General features: G+C 47.4%; 1 protein-coding gene across 3 annotated transcripts; it reads right to left on the bottom strand.

The window, feature by feature from the left end:
• Window positions 1–716: 716 nt before the first annotated feature.
• On the bottom strand, window positions 717–16739 carry urb2 (URB2 ribosome biogenesis homolog). Of its 3 annotated transcripts, none has more exons than XM_048270462.1 (10): window positions 16597–16739; window positions 15756–15893; window positions 15233–15409; window positions 11712–15099; window positions 10601–10761; window positions 10030–10140; window positions 8349–8591; window positions 4626–4722; window positions 2654–2790; window positions 717–1085 (listed from the first exon to the last, which is right to left on the bottom strand). In XM_048270462.1, the coding sequence occupies exons 2-10, from the start codon at window positions 15879–15881 to the stop codon at window positions 888–890; spliced, it is 4638 nt and encodes a 1545-aa protein (XP_048126419.1). In that variant the 5' UTR covers window positions 15882–15893; window positions 16597–16739; the 3' UTR covers window positions 717–887. The 3 variants fall into 3 exon arrangements, with proteins under 3 accessions (XP_048126419.1, XP_048126416.1, XP_048126418.1); XM_048270459.1 differs by having other exon boundaries at window positions 2654–2793; window positions 16597–16737; XM_048270461.1 differs by lacking the exon at window positions 16597–16739 and adding an exon at window positions 16442–16558 and having other exon boundaries at window positions 2654–2793.
• Between the last annotated feature and the right edge of the window lie 10 nt (window positions 16740–16749).

The raw sequence follows: 16749 nt of genomic DNA, 5'->3' as shown, positions 1-16749 counted from the left end.
AAAACACTATGGTGTGCGATGGGGTGTGGTGCTGTGCTGTGCCACGCCAGATGCTTTTTTTGTGATAATAGAAATTGTGATGAAGGATTATGACGTAACTCACAAACTCTCAAAAACTGATACAATTTGAAGTTCAGAAAATGCCAGAGTGTTAATGAGACTACCAAATGAAGTAAGCTTTCATGCATCCATGACCAATCCAAATCAGATGTTTCACACTGAAAAAGTGGAAGCATTCTGGGAAAGCTATGCCATTAATTCACAATTTTGATTGGGAGCTACAACTTGGAGGACACCCAAATCAAATCTACAACACTATTCAAAATAAACTGTTTCTATGATGGTAATGACCAGGGAAAAACATTATCTCCGATGACAGATTATTGCTTAGAAAAGGGCAGACCAAAAGAATTCTTCAGTTATGAAAATACCTACACCACTTATCAGTGTCAGGAAAGAGGAAGCACTAGGGACTGAAGGCTATATCACACAAAACATAATGAGGCCATCTTTCTCAAACATGGCTAATGGCAAATCACGCCTTAATGAGCTGTGAAGAGGACTGCATATCCAAGTTTGGTACTGCGGTGTCTCACGGCCCTGTGAAGGCTTGGGAGGATCACCCCTTTGTTCTCCATCATTTGGAAACAATCTCCAGATGCAATCACATTGTTGGGCCATCTCTGAGAGGAAAACAAGAACAAGTAACCACAGTCTGAATGAAAACAGCATGTGCACATTTCTCATGTGCGGAGATTTATTGGAGACAAGACATGTCTCTCTGGACCAATACAACATTTAAAAAAAAAAAGCTATTTACATTTCTGCAAAATTGTACATGATTTCCATAACACAGTTCTGTGATGCCCCAATTTCATGCCTTCTTCTCAGGCGGTGTACTTGTCCTCTCCCTGTCTCTGGGCCTTGTGGTAGTGCTGGTAGCTGCCGTAGAGCTCGTTGAACACCTCGCGCAGCCCCGGTGGCAGGGTGGTGTTCAGGAACTTGACGTCGCGCTCGGCGCACAGGTCCATGATGCTGTAGATGCCCTCGGTTAGGTGGGCCTTGATTTCTGGACGCAGGGTCACCTTCAGAAGAGGCGAAGAGCAAGTAGATGGTTAATTGCTCAACGTTCCATGTCCAACAAACGTTAACTGTGTTAACTCACAAACATCTAACACACACACACACACACACACGCTTTTCCCTTGGGGTGGGGGGGGGGCATGCATTTCTTCTTTTCCATTTCCTTCTAGATGACTGGCGGCATGAAGATCTGGTTTCAATTTGGCTGGGATTTTAGTTTGTAGCTTCCCTGCACTGAAAATGTTAGTGGTCCGACAGTTCCTTGAAACACCGGGACAGGAGTCTTTCGCCTGAAGAGCACTTCACATTGCGAAAACTAACTTACAAAAACTGTGACTTTGCGCTACTGACAATCCTATTCACTCTCCCCTACCCACCTCATCATTATTCCCTCACCTGCGCAAACCAAAAGTGAGCTTTAAGCCAGAGTGGAACGTTATGTTCTGCCAGGTGGAAACTGGGTAACTTACTGGCAAGGGTTTCCAGACGCCAGCCAAATAAGCAGTTAAGGTGCGCCTCACACACCGACGGCACCTGTGAGCCGACTGGTTGGGCTTTCGAAAGTCTCTGAGTGTCTTTGTCTCCGAGACTCAGCGTGTCTCCGGGCCTGGGTAGGGGGGAAGCTGTGCTGAACCTGCCTGCACTGTGTGTGTATTTGAAATGGGGAGAGTGGCTTGTGATGGGGATGGAGGGACGCGTGAGGGAGGAGGGAGAGCTGCGGCAGGGTTACGTTTCATGGGTGCAGTATGAGGCCTCGGAGGAAACAGAGACCAGCCGCGCGGAGTCATCGAGCCAAGCAGGCAGAGGGGGGTGAAACTGAGGAAGAGAGGGAATGCCAATGTGTGTGCGTGCGTGCGTGCGTGCGTTAGTACACGTGTGTGTGTTTTCTGGTGTGCGTTTGCACGTGTGTGTGTGTGTGTGCATGAATTTGCATGTGTGTGTGTGTGTGTGTTTTCTGGTGTGCGTTTGCACGTGTGTGTGTGTGTGTGCATGAATTTGCACGTGTGTGTGTGTGTGTGTGTGTGTGTGTGTGTGTGTGTGTGTGTGTGTGTGTGTATATATATATGTGTGTGTGTGTGTGTGTGTGTGTGTGGAGAGAGAAAAGGTGTGACTGTGGAAGAGCGAGAGTGTGAGTAAAAGAGCGTGGCTGAGAAAGAGTGGAGGGGGGAAAGTGCCTAAGAAAGTACTTAACATGTCGGTACATTTCTTAAACACCACAAAGGCCATAAAATAAAATGGTTAACTGCTGGTACACATTAAGATGATGACTATTTCTTTCAGTGGGACGGCCTGTTTGGAGAAAGATGGTTAGACTGCTCTTCAACAAAACGCCACTTCATGATTTCGAAAGGGAAATGTAGAGTACATTCCACATAGGCAATATAAAGGGATTACTGTTACATAAAGGCCTTTTTTTAAGGTGCAACTAGACGGTCAAGGAATTTTGCTGTAAAAAAGTGTAGCAGCTGAACTCTCTCCCCCTCTCTTGCATGTCGTGTTTAAAGAACACAATGCAAATATTTCACAGCAACGAAACCGGAGTGAAATCTGATGCCGTCACAGATCTTACCTTCTGCAGATCGCTGACGTACTGCGCCACCATGAAGGACGAGAGGACCGTGAAGCCTTCGGCGGTAGTGGCCACGTGCGAGTACATCCTCTCCACCAGTCGAGCGCACTTCAGAAGCTCTCCGCCGTCCTTCTCTGCTGCTGTGGCACAAGAGGGACAGAACCTGAACTCCGCAGCTCATCAAAGGGGGACGCGACAGAACCGCCAAACCACCAAGATAGGGGGCGCACTTTAAATTGTCTTGTCTAATAAGATCATAGTGAAGACGAAAAAACAACATGCTGTGCCTAGAACACCCTGAGAGAACTGGCAACCGCTAATGAGATGAGTCACAGCACAAACTTGCCTTTGTGACTAGTTTCCTTTCCCCTTCATCATATGGAAACATATACGCATAATGCATGTACAGATGTATGCATGCATGAGGGCAGATAACGCATTTGCCCCTCACAAACGTCAGTGTAGATGAGACCACAACACAATGCTTGTTTTCACTTGAAAACAAATTCAGTGGCACTACATCAACAATGGTCTCTTAATGATCTCCACGAAGCCTTGGAAAATTGTGCTGTAATAAACAGCACATTAAAAAACAAACGCTCCCTTGTGGAATACGCCGTGACGCCTCCGGTGTGCAAGTTGGGCTTTGATGTCTACTGTACAGACCTGGGTTTTCAGTGATAACGGGTGGAAGAGAAAGTCTCTCTGAAGCAAGTCACTTTCATCTTAGAAAAAAGAGAGAGAAAAAAGAAGCCTAATCATCAGGGATGGATCAGGGACATTAAAAAGGTGTCCAGTTTCCAGGCTAGTGAAGCCACGCTGTGAAGGGGGACTCTAAAGGCTTTTCAAGACAAAAATCGGACGTCCTTGTGACTCCCTCTACAGAGTTTGAGTCAACCCACAAAACCATAGGGAGAGGTGTCTGTGTGTCTGTATGTGTTCGTTCCTTCAAGAAAGTTGAGACTCCCAAAAAAAAAAAAATTCACCATAAAGGGAGCTTTGAACATTCCAGGTAAACAGGCCCCAAGTAAAAGAGCCTGTTTTTATGTGTGTGTGTGTGTGTGTGTGTGCACGAGCGTCAAAACTCCAGCCCTCAGAACCAGGAGGCAGTTTAAAAAGTTGATAATGAGACCTGGAAAAAAAACTATGACTGCAGTCAGACCTGTACCAACCAATTTGCAGCCCAACTGCCCCCTGTTTTTTTGGTCATCTGTTTGACAAGCCTTGGTGCTGCTCCACGGTCCAACTGCGTTATAATAAGCGCATGCACAATAAGGCTTAATTAGCTGCTGGGAATGCTCTCAGGCTGTCCGGGAGAGGACTCATGGCAGGCCTGGAGTCAACCTCCGGAACGAAACACTTGGAGCCATGCGCTCGTCAGTTGGGGAGACTTATCAAATCAGGGGCGACGACATGACAACTTCACACAAGAGCACCAGACACAACACTGCTAAACATGTTAAGATTGCAGCTCACTTTAACACACAAGGCCAGAATAAAAGAGACAACAAACTTTGTGAGGAAGAGATTACATTAGGAGTAAACACATACCCTTGCAGAGCAGCAGTGACTGACAAGTAAGAAAAATAAAACGAAAAAAGGGTCCTGGACTGGACATAGGCACAGCAATACACTGAAATATGATCTAAACTGAACTTGATGGATGTACTTCTAAGTGGGCCAAATAAATACTTCAGCTTTGAGAGAGCTAAAGGCCCTTGAAGTGGATGACATGATGAGAAACATATGTCATAACAGAATTCATTAGAGTAACATAATTCAGTTTCATAACTGGTTCTGATGAGCCGTGTGCATAAATGCTCTTTTTTCTTCAACACATACAGTACATCTTCCACTGTGGAAATACTAACTATATCTGCCATATGTTCCTCTTCCACTGGCCGGTGGTGGGTGAGTCAGGCATGAGGAGATTTAGACATTCTAAGATGTAGGCAAGGCTGGAGAAGCATACCTCTGTCCACCTCTCCTTTCTGTTTTCCCTCGGACATTATGGAGGCCACGAGTCGGTAGAAACAGTTCAAGAAGGCTGGAGCTGCAGTCAGCATCACCTAGACGTCGAGAGGAAGGTAAAATAAAACATCAAAATTTGGAGAAGTTAGTGACACCTGCTGTATGGGGGAACAAAAATGATATGTTGATTGTTGTGCCCTTTAATGTGACCTTAATTATGGCAAGGGGATACAGATAATGAGAAAGCAGATGAGGTCTAAAAACATATTTGAGCTTCATTTAAAAATATTTGGACAGTTTTTTTATGGTATCCTCATATTCATTTGGATGACTGCAATTTGAAAGCGATAAAACACACATGCTTTTTCTAGCTATCTGCCAACCCATAGTGTTTTTGATAGTGTTATCCAGTTACTTACTTCAGTAGCTTTTGATAAAAGCTGCAATGTCTCTCTAACACTTACCAGTGACTTTGTGCTTTTTTTGCTTAAAAATACATTTAATATTTCCTTTTAAGTCACTACTGTGTGAATAGCTTGTGAGCGACTCACATAAATTAGTCAAGAACATTCAGAAGTTGAAAGCTTCGGATCTGAGCCCCGGCACCTTTTAAGCGGCAACGTTGTCAAAGGTGCCCCCAGAAGCCACTCTGCAGCGGTGCCATGCTGTGCGGCTTTTTAGCTCTGATCACAGTGAGCGCTGCCATGTGCCGCCAGGTTCTTGTGAGAATCAGGCGAACTTGCCCACACTTCCCCAAGTGTCTCGATGTGCCTGTGAGTCATTGGGCAGCAGCGAGCGTGGTAATGGTTTCCATGCGCTCGGCAGGGGCCTTGCCAACATTGTACCCTCTCACTCTCTCCCTCTCTCTCTCTTTCCCACATCTGCCTCCACTTACTTGTCCCTTCGCCATACTATGAGAACGCCTTCCAGACACAATGATTTGCTGGAGGTGTGACCGAGGGCTTCATGAATGTGAACACCCTGTAGCTGGCACCTGAGAGGTTAAAGGTGCTCTAAGCAATGCCAAACGTTTTTTAGGCTTAAACATTTTATGTCACTTACTGCAAACAGCCCCTAGCCAACCTCTAGCTGTCTGTGTCCTGAATACACTGTAAAAAAACGCAATCTCTGTGGACAGCCCAGGCTCCAAGAACGGCAACAAAAACAACCTGGGCAAACCTAGCCCATGAAAACATAACAAACTGTTCCAGCAAATCACAGACGAGATCTTGGCGTTTAGGAGAGTTTCAATTGCCGGAGCAGTGCGGGGAGGGAGGGAGAGGAAGTAGCGAGCTAGCTCTCTGTTTTGTTTGAAAGTCAACAGAAGTGACGTTACCCAGCATCACTTAGAGCACCTTTAACTTTACGCACTTAGCAAGAGTCAACACAATAGGTCTGTTACCAACGACACCTTGTACCCAGTACTGACGAGAAACTAACCTTACCTGAGTCACTACACTCAGGTACACTATACCTATTAACTTCACAATGGAGTCTATATAATAGCCAATGGGAACCAAACTCTCGTCCAGATTAATACACTGTAGCTGATATGGACGTAAGACTAATATACATTTAGAAAATAGTACTTTTCTTATTACCTGAACAGACAAGAGACTAACTTTACTCTACCTTGGAGGCAGTGAGAAAAAAGCAGGGGAATGGGTTTGAGGTGCTAACTGGACACAGCCGGCAGAAACCATACTGTCCAAACGCTCCGGAGAGCTGACTGGCAGCACACTCTGGCAGCTGGATGGGTGAAGACACATCATTAACTAGAGTGGGGAGGATTGGGACACACTGCCAAGCAGTACAGACAACTTTTCATCATCCCCGAGAGTCCACCAGGATGACTGTGGATCTTGAAGTGAATGACTGGCGAAAGCCAACACTGGTCTGAGCAGTACCACTGTCAAGGTAAGGGGAATGGAATGAGATGACTTTGAAAGATGGGGGGGGGGTTGCATAACCAGTCCACGTATCCTCTGGGCATTTCCATAATGAGCCAACAGATTCCTTCTCCGGAGAGGCCAGTCCATGAGTCCAAGGCAGTCGAGACAAAATATTTGCACCAAATCACTTTCTGATGGATTTGCTGGGTGATGGATTTGACAGGCTGAGGCAAATCCAAATGCACACCAGGAAGAGAGAGAGAGAAATACAAAGCGCTCTCATCTCCAGTTTGCCCTCCTCAGGAAGAAGCCCAGGCATGCCAGACATGTAGGCACAACTGGAGGAGTTTAGATCTCCAGTCTCACTATCTAGATCTTTTATAACGCTATAAAATAAAATAAATGTCTCTTGACATGAGAAGCAAGGAGAGGGAAAATAAAAACAAAACCCATGTTGGAGGGAGGGATTTCTAAATCACATAGTAAGATGTTTGGAAAGACAGATCCTATTTTTATGGAGACGATGTGTCGACAGAACAACACCACAGTGTCAAACACAAACAGTGATTCACTCGTTCTAGCTGACAAAAGCGTGATTAAAGGGAGGAATTCCTAAATCCCACAAAACCAGAGAAAAATATTAAGATGGGAGGCAAGAACTGAAGAGAAAATTAGTCATTTGTTTTGTTGGCCCGGAAAGCCACATTGGATTTCTTTAAAAGGTGCAATATGAGGTGCTTTTAAAAAAAAAAAAAAAAAAACACGATGTCAGTTCAACTCTAAAAGACACCACAAAGACGAGATTTAACAAGACATCTTGTTTGTTTTAGGACTTTATGCAGTCATTTGCATTTTAGGTGCAGGTGTAAGTCATTATTGTAAGCCTAAACAGGTCAGTTCTGACAGGAATACTACATGCTGCACTGTTAACGAAAAAACAAAAAACAAATCTGGCATGGCACAGCTTGCCAACAAAAACTCAAAAGTCCAACCTGAATTAATGAGTTCACAATACATAAAGCTTGACAAAATCAAAACACCTCTATTAAATCAAACCCTTATATTTGGCAACAAGTGACAACTACGGTTTATAACTTAAACTTCAAGACTTAAAGTGTTGGCATACACAGTATTCAACCATCCTTCTATTGGTGAAAAATCCCTATGGACATAAACATAACAAACATTAAACATAAAGACATCCAAGTACTACCATGTTCTGTACTTACTTCCCAAAGCTAACAAGCTGAAGCAGCTAGAACAGCCACTCATGGGTTCTGGACCCCAGGACACAGGGTACAGTGGAATCAAGTCAGGAGGCAACACTAAGGCTATGTTTAGGTTACAAGTGTATGAAGCTCCATCTTAAGTGATACAATCCTATCTTTCCAGCTTGACCATCTGTATTTGTGTTTGAAAATGACCCATATTTGTCATGATTGTCAACAGATCTTTGCCCTGAAATGACTTTCATGCGCAGACACACATGTTTGATTTACATTTCCGTGGTGGTCACATCCGGGACCAAAAATGCAACAATACCCAATTGCTTCAGTTCCATACACCACATTACTGATGACCACAGTAACCCAAAATTCCAGCACACTCATACATCACTGACACTTGTCTATGGGACAAAACTGAAATGAGAGTAGACTAGCCAAAACTAACTGCTTAAGCTAACTGCCTGAAGCCAGCTCCCTAAAACTTGGAAACAAAATGTCATTTTCCAATGCAATTTGTGTGCACAAAGAGGTGAGACAAAGGTCTCCGTCTTTCAGATTCTCCCGAGTCTACAAGAGGAGTCACCAATAATCCAATACTGTACTCACCTGTGAATGGCACTGGATGATGGCAAACAGCACCTCATGGATGGCCTCAAAGGCTGCATGGTAGTCCTGGGCGGACAGGTGGTCCAGAGGGACAAACTGTGCGGCCCCCAGAGCAAGGGTGACATGATGTGGGTTGGACAGCATTCCTTCCCCCTGACGGAGTAAAACTGCCAAAGCCTCCAGTGCCGGGACGGTGACAGCAGAGATCAGTGATGTCTCCTTCCCAGACTCCTTCACTATGAACTGAGGACAAAATCGCACAATGTCAAGTCATGTACGCTACTGTGAAATCAGCCAAATACTATTCAGAGTTCAAAGTCAACTACACAGGACGCAATCTCACAGAAGCTAGAAAAGAGGGCTTCATTAGTGGGGTAGAGTTTCAAAACGAGGTGTTAAGAGAGATTAAGAACGAACAGATGGGGCGAGAGAGAGACCCAGAGGAGAAATGGCCAAATGATCACACACACGCCTCTTTAATGAAAGTAGCTGACGTGCTGACATGCTGTCACAGTGGCCAACAAGAGGCCTTGAGAATCAGCACTTTATTTAATGCTCAAAAAGCATTGGTCAAAAAAGCGCAACAGCTGGCCGTTGGAATAGTTCTGGCTCTGATCCAGTGCAGATCCACATCTGCAGCAGAACCACCTCATTTCTAATTAGTGTCAGTGCTCTGTGGAGTATACAAACCCTTACATTAGCATTACAGTAGACTCAAGGCTTTCATTATCTCTTTATAGCCCTGCATATTGTTCCTTCAGATGTACTTAACCTCCCAGATTCAGATCCCATTTCATATGGATGAGTTTCTAGCGGCTAACATGAAACTTACAGCAGCCCCCATCTGAGCCCTGACGGATTTAGACTCAGTAAAAGTCAGGCCGGCGTAGTGCGTACACCGGCATGCATAATGCTTGTGCGCTTCAGCAAAAAACACACACAGCTCGAGGAATCGATGCCGCGTTTCTGTTTTTGTTTTGCGCTCGCGGCGAACTGAAAACTAACAGAGACGCGCCGCTTAATGGAAGCGGACAGGCGGCACTTTGGTGGGACAGCCCGTCCTTCTCCTGGCCGCGCCGCGAGAGCTGAGTGACAGGACGGAAGTGAGCTTGGGGGAACGGGGGAGCTGTGGGCCGGCATGTTCCAGCACTGGGCTCTGCCCGTCGGAAAGATGAGCATTTCCACCCGAGCGCATTCGGACGCCTCGGCGGCCTCAAGGATGCGGCAGAACGGAGAGGAGAGGCGTGATGTGCTTCACAAAGAGACGCATCTCACTCGCTTGAGAAAGGAACAGAGGGAAAAAAGAGCTGCGTTTCATTACTGTTCCGTGCCTGGTTCAGCCCCTGGGGTTTCCTGGGATAAACTAAAAACACATTGTGCTACAGTTACATCTCCTACCTAAAATCAAATGTCCTGCAACAGGCCTGTCCAAGTGCTTGGGCTTATCTGTCCTGGAACAGCAATCATCGCAGAGGGAGATGTATATTCTTCTACACGCAATCCATAACAGTTCCTAAATCGCCATTTCATAAAAACGCCCTTTTTTCTATTCACAAGGGCATTCATCCAGGAGCTATAAAAGCAGCGATCTGAGACCAAGTTACATCTAATAAAAACACCCAACTGAAACAGTGTACATGTTATTTTGCTGATGTTTTTAAAAAAAGTTGTAAATACTCACAACCAGAGCCGATATGATCTGAGGGGCGATGAGCCAGAATGCCTTGGAGCAGGACTCTGGGAGCCCGCAGCTGGCGAGGAGCCTGATGACGGTCACCGCTGAGAAAACCTCCTGTGACACACAACAGTTCATCTTATAGGGGGCAGAGGAGGGCTGTCTGTCGGAAGCTGTGAGGGACTCATAATATTGTGACGGCTCCACTGTCACTGGAGTGACACGACATGACAAGGAGAAAATTGGGTGATTCAACACCTCAGTGTCACAAATAATGTTAGACCCTTCAAAGGGGCCTTGCCCTTTTGCAACTTTACTTATCTGGATAAGCAGGATACAGTACAAAAAATAACATCTTCACACCAACATATACATCTTTTCTAATTGTACCTTACCGTATGAAGAACTATTTTGATACAATTGTATGCATTCATTTGAAATTCAACTAATGCCAGATTGAGCCTTGACATTTTATCTGTCAGCACAGCTGTCACATTAGATCAGATTTCTGCATTTCTGAGACTAAAGTAATGAGATCAACGTTTGTCATGACAGGTTCTGTCAGAGCTGCACTGACCCTGTGGTTGCCCTCGGTGACCTTTGACACGTCCAGGCCTTCCCTCAGCAGCAGCAGGAGGGAGTGGAACTGCTCCAGGGAGCTCGTGGCCAACAGCTCACCAATCAGATCCCTCACTGGAGTCTGCAGCTGCTCCAGTTCTGCCCGAGACAACCAGGAAGCTGTGCAGGAGAGACAGAAAGAGAAAAACAACGAGAAAGAAAATAAACAAATGAAAAAAAAAAACTGAAAGCAAATTCATTCACACACAAACACATGTGCTTGTATTACATGTGCAATGCATGTGTGGCTGAAGTGGTGATTGGTAATCCAACTGGACATTTCAAACTGAACAAGAGGACACAGTCAGTAGACAGAGTGGAAGGGCCACACAACTGAACAGGACACAGTCAGTAGACATAGTGGAAGGGCCACACAACTGTGGACATGTTTGCCCTCCTATTGTATTTCACCCATAGAATTGCCTCATGCGTCTCCAGTCTTGGCAGAAGACTATATCTATGGTTCGGAAACAATAACTGTTTACAAACATTTGGAAGTTGTGGAATAATTGATAGTAAAAGAAGATAATTATGGCTCCTGAAAAATAGATGATCTATTCAGAGAGGCTTGGAGCAAAATTCAACCCCGGACAAGAAGCTGACCGCTGTGCCCAATCATGGTCAGACATGAGAGACAGGACTACATTACTATTTAGGATAGGATTAATCTCTAACACAACGAGCAGGGTTGGGGAGAACACCACTGTCAGTCTGTTGGAGTTTTCATGCTACTGCCAAAGCCTCCCTTTTTTGAAAGTGGACATTTCATTTGCCTCTGTGACATGATGTTTGATACCACACATAACAGAATATGTGAATAACGCTTATAATCATTCCTTTCATATTGTTGTTTTGTTTTTTTTTCCATTAGTAGAGTTGCATAACAAAGTAACTGAATTCCGGGTATTTTTGATAAAAGGAAATGTGGGTATAATGGGATAACATTTATCAAGTGTAATTTGATTTTGCATGCTTGTTCTATGGCATAGGGCCATCAACGCAGGAGAATGTTTTGACTTGCATATAATGTGTTGAGGTAATTATTTTCATTTGCAAATGTAGGCTAGTACCTGACAATAATTTGTGAACGTTGTGCAAAATGTCCACAAAAAGGTCTTCGATCCCGGGCTCCTTGGCCTTCTGTACGGCACTGTAGTAAGCTGACAGGAAGTGCAGAGATGACAACAGGAAGTCCATGGGGCGTGGGGCAGGGCACAGCTCTTTGAGGATCTGCATGCCGCAGCTCCGGTACAGTCCCATGTGGCCGAGTGTTGGGGGCCGCTCCGTCTCTGGCGTCCCCTCCTCCTCCGCCTGGTGGGCGAGACAGGCCAGCTCGCTGCGCACCATACCTGCCACCATGTCCACCGAGAAGGCCTGGCCGGCCGCCCCGCCCACCGCCACCATCAGGCTGGCCTGGACGGCAGGTTCTGTGACCGTGAGAATTTTCCCCAGCAGCTGGACGAGCGTCTGGTCCAGCTGTTTGCTCTTACCCAGGCTGGAGGTCATGACGTCAGCTGCCGTGCCGAGCGAGGCCAGCAACAGCTGCAGGGATAAAAGCCTCGGCCGGTCGCCGCCAGCAGCTGCCGCCGTGGTGACGGCAGCCGCAGTGGTCACTGCCTCGCTCTGGACCGTCAGGAAGCAGGCGAACTGCTCCAGATTGAGGCGCACGCTGCTCTTGCGCTCAATGATCAGCTGCAGTAGGCTCTGGAGGAAGGAGCGCACCGCCTGCAGGAAAGATGACCAGTCTGTCTCGCTGACGTCGTCAAACAGGCCCTTGTTAGCGCGAGAGAAAAGAGAGGTCACGACCTCCTCTAGCAGTTTGCTTCCGCGGGCTAGTTTCAGGATGACCTGGGCATTTCTCCTTGTCAGCAGGGAGGTCAGGAAACAGAAGGAATCTCTAAGGAAAGCCATTTTGACATGAATTGCAACATCACTACAAGGCTGCGTGCACGTGACAATCATGAACGTGATCAGGAAGAGCTCAGAATAGTCTTTCAGGGACATTCCATCCACATTTAATGCAGTGCTGACCTTAAGCACGCGTACAAGGTCGTCAACTTGAGCCACAGAAAGGTCCATCAGTGATCCTGACCCAAGTGCGGTCAAGATCTGCTGAGCGACAGACTCCAGTCTCTTGACAACTGCCGGATCCACACCTCCGTCACCCGCAGACTCGTCTGTCATCACCTCTGTGTCACAGCCCTCGCTGCTAAACTCCTCATCCGTTTTCAGAAGGGACGGGCAAACGCTCCCAACACGCCGCGTGTCAAAAATCTGTGTCAAGCGCTGCGTGACGCCCCGCACTACAGCTGAGTAGAGAGCAGGCAACTCAATCAGAAGCGCACTGTCTATGAGCTGCTTTGAAATGACAGCAACACACAGCCCCTGCTTGTCTCCCTTCTCCTCAGCATCATTATGCAGCACTGATGTCAGGAGCATGCTAGCTAAATAAGCTACATCTTCATCTGTGAGGAATGGGGCAATGAGAGGCAGGTTGGTTGTCACCAGATACCAGTGAGCTGCTGGGTAGCTATCAGCATCCACACTGCTGATCTGACCATCCCACAGCTGGTCAAACTCGGCAGGCGACGATTCGTCTCGACCCACTATGAACTGGGTGGCATTATGGAGGACATCCAGGTTAATAATATCTGTGGCAAAATCGCTCCTCAGGAGGAATTTCTTCATCATCTGCAAGGCCAGAAACTTCTGGAAAAGTTGACTGACAGGGCTATAGCCGTCCAGTGCCGCCTGCTCCCAGTCCTTGACCAGTGCTTCAGAGAGAAGCCAGAGGCCTTCATCTGCTGGCTCGCTGACCTCACTGCTAGCCTTGTCTCCGGAGAGGGAGTATTTACTGCAGTGCATCTGGAAAAGGGAGTCCACCTCCACCCAGGTGTAGGTGAGCAAAAGGCTGGACTCTCTGACCTTTTGACCCCAGAGAGAGCCCGAGGGCGGCACGCCTCTGAGCCACTCCAGCAGAGGCTTCAGCGCCGCCAGCATTTCTCCCATGAGCCTCTGCGTCTGCCGGACGACGGGCAGGGGCGTGGCGTTGTCCAGCGTCTTCAGGCTGAAGAGCAGGGCGTGAAGGAGAGCGCTCAGCGCGAACATCTTCAGCGCGGCATCGCCGTCCCGGTCCCGGGCGTCCGGCAGGACGTCGCTCTGGAGCCGCTCCAGGACGAGCTCGCAGAGCTCCAGGCTCTGGCTGGCCGGGGTGTCCAGCAGGCAGAGGGCCAGCGCCTCGCCCACGGCCTCGGAGAGCAGCGGCGGCCGCAGCTCGTCCACCGCCGGCCGGCAGACCACGCTCAGCAGCTCCTCGAAGAGCCTGGGCAGCTGCCGCAGCTTGGCGTAGATGGTCAGCGTCGCCGAGATGAGGGCGTCCCGGGCCTTACGCACACGGGGCTCCACGCAGTCCGCGTCCACCCACACGGCGGAGACCAGCTCGTCCAGGTCGGGCTCCACGATCATGTGGTTGAGCGCCAGGAGGGTCTTCAGGCAGCGGTACCACGCGGGCGTGGCGGTCTGCGCGTTGTTGAACAGCAGCTGGGTCAGACCGCGGTAGAACTTGAGCTGCACTTCGCCGTGCTGGATGCGGTCGGCCGCCACGTTGTAAATGTCCCCGGCGAGGCAACTGGTCAGGAGGCTGTCCAGAGCAAGCAGGGCGAGGTTCCAGTTCCCCGCGTCAAACGTCTCTCTGAGGGTCCCGTCGTCGTTGAAGTCCAGCGCGCACGCAAACCTGGTCATGAGGTGGAAACACAGCAGCTTGTTCTCGCCACCCTTGCAGAAGGCATCCAATGCGAACTTGAAGAGCAGAGGAAGTGAAGTGGACACCACCGGGTAGAACACCTCGGGGTCAAAGGAGCCCGGGGCGCACAGCTTTGCCAGGACTGTGGTGAGCGGGGTGGACAGGCCTTTCCCCGCTCGGCCCTTCCTGCCGCCCGCCGCTGGCTCCTCTGTGGAGGAGGGCAGCAGCTCGTCCTTGTACGACTGCAAGCTGTCGGCGGAGAACAGCGCCATCTGCAGGACGGCGTCCGCCTTGCTGCGGATCTCCTTGCCGACGTGCTGCCTGACCCGCGCGGCGTCTCCGTCCTCCTCCGCCCACGTCCTGGTGGACAGCAGGTAGCGCAGCACGAGGAGAGGCTGGAGGAGGTGAGTCGTCACCTGGGCGAAGACGCGGCTGGCGTTGGCCTGCTGCCGCTGGACCGCCAGGTAGGTGGTCAGCGTCAGCTGCAGCACCTCCAGCTCGTGGGCTGGCAGGGGCTCCCTGCTGGGCTGGGGCCCCAGCCGGATGCACGCCAGGTGGCTGAGCCGTGCCAGCAGCTCTCCCAGCAGCTCATACTTGGCAGTGTAGGTGACCGAGAGGACGGGCGAGGACAGAATGCCACGCAGGCAGCTCAGCACGGTGGCCAAAGAGGCGGAGGGCTGGCCAGAGTTTTGCTCAACAACTCGGTCATTAATCACCTGCAAAGACGAAGACAAATGACGACATTTTGAATTGCAAAATTACAAAAACAGAAGAATAAAATAGTTAACTGCTGCAGTGATAAAAGCTGCAAAATCACATTTTTTGTAAGTGATACACTAGGGCAAATACCTGTGCCACTGTTATCCGCAAGCTGATGGTTTTTCCCTGACTCAGGACATTCTGTAGTTTCTTGCTGTGTATGATATCATCAAAGTAAACCCACAAGCCTTCCACTACATCCTGTGCCAAGTCAATTTTCTTGCTATAAAAGAGAGTGAGTGCATGGCTGGTCCAGTCGAATAAAACCTGGGGAAGAAGGGGAATAAATATTACAAACAAACAAACAAATAAACCTGAACAAACATAACATCCTAAAGGGAATGGTTCCAGACTATTTCGCTCTGTGTGGTAGTTGGTCGACTGTACGTTCTACTAGAACATTTGAAAATATGTCACAGCAATCCATTTGATAAAACAGAAGATTAATCTGAAAACATCTGGTCAGATTCAATGCTGAAAACATATTAGTTGTATAATAAAAGAATACATCCAGAGTCCATAATACATGGCTAAGTAAAGTTGTGTTTCATTTTTTCTTTTGTAGTCTCTGCTTGATCAAACTGGCACATGAAGGAAAGATCAACATTCTTACTTGTTCTTTATTTGGAAGAACACACTGTGGTGATATCCATGCAAATCTAGCAAGCTTCAGTTTGTCTGCCCAAGGTGTGTGAGGACTCTTTAGTTTCAGATGAATGCCAGAATATATGGCAGCCATAATTTATGCAACCTAGAAGAGGGAGAAAATCCACACACTGAAAATACATAATATATTCAAAATATGTAAACTATATAATTTGTAAATTATATCAAAGCTGAGATTTTGTATCACCCAAATCCAGGCGTGTGTCTGGCGCCTTGTTACATTAATTCAGCCTTCTAACCACTAGAGGGAGACATTTAACTACAATATTCCGACATGTGCTATCTTTGTTGTACGCTGCGGGAGACATAATTACTGCAATTCTCGTAACGTAACACCAACTCAGATGCAGAACATATGTATTAAAATGCTGCCCAAAGTTATTTCAAAACACTTATGTTATATTTTTAACGGTAATGACTAATGTTTTTCAAGGCACTGGTGATTAGTCCAATCCTGAATCTTAGACGTTAGCGTTAAATTAGCTACATTTAAAATCATGGCAGTCGTATATTTAAGACCTTGACCTTACCACTCAAAAATAAAAACAAGAATGCAAGCTATCGTGGAACAATTCATGCATATCTCTTAGTTTACAGGCAGAATAGCAAGTTGTTGGCTAACATGAAACTGACCCCACGTTGATGCTTTAGCTCCCATGTAGCCGATATAGAGCATGAGTACCTTAGTCGTGACACCATGTAACTTTAAGAGTTCCACTAAATTTTTAATTTCCCACATACATAAGTCAACAACACATCGTATCGATTGTATTATTAACAAATTGTACCTTCTCACACATGTGGCGCATCTGTTGCCGGACACTTCAACTTCAACCTCTAACCTTTACTCCCGCTAGACAAATACAGTCGATTAACTACTTCATCAATGAGAGGGGTTGGTTGCCCACCATCTTTCCAGTACATCTTTGGGCACACCAGAG

This window comes from Alosa alosa, chromosome 18 (assembly GCF_017589495.1).
Source record: "Alosa alosa isolate M-15738 ecotype Scorff River chromosome 18, AALO_Geno_1.1, whole genome shotgun sequence".
Lineage (NCBI taxonomy): Eukaryota > Metazoa > Chordata > Actinopteri > Clupeiformes > Clupeidae > Alosa > Alosa alosa.
Note: the sequence above shows the minus strand (reverse complement) of the source record. Positions and strands in the feature narration are given on the sequence as shown.

Coding starts and splice junctions, on each gene's coding strand:
- urb2 (XM_048270459.1), bottom strand. CDS start 15,881: ATGGCTGCCATATATTCTGGCATTCATCTGAAACTAAAGAGTCCTCAC. Junction 10,141..10,600: donor TCACCGAGGGCAACCACAGG/GTCAGTGCAGCT, acceptor TGTGTGTCACAG/GAGGTTTTCTCAGCGGTGAC. Junction 1,086..2,653: donor ACGTCAGCGATCTGCAGAAG/GTAAGATCTGTG, acceptor CCTCTTCTGAAG/GTGACCCTGCGTCCAGAAAT.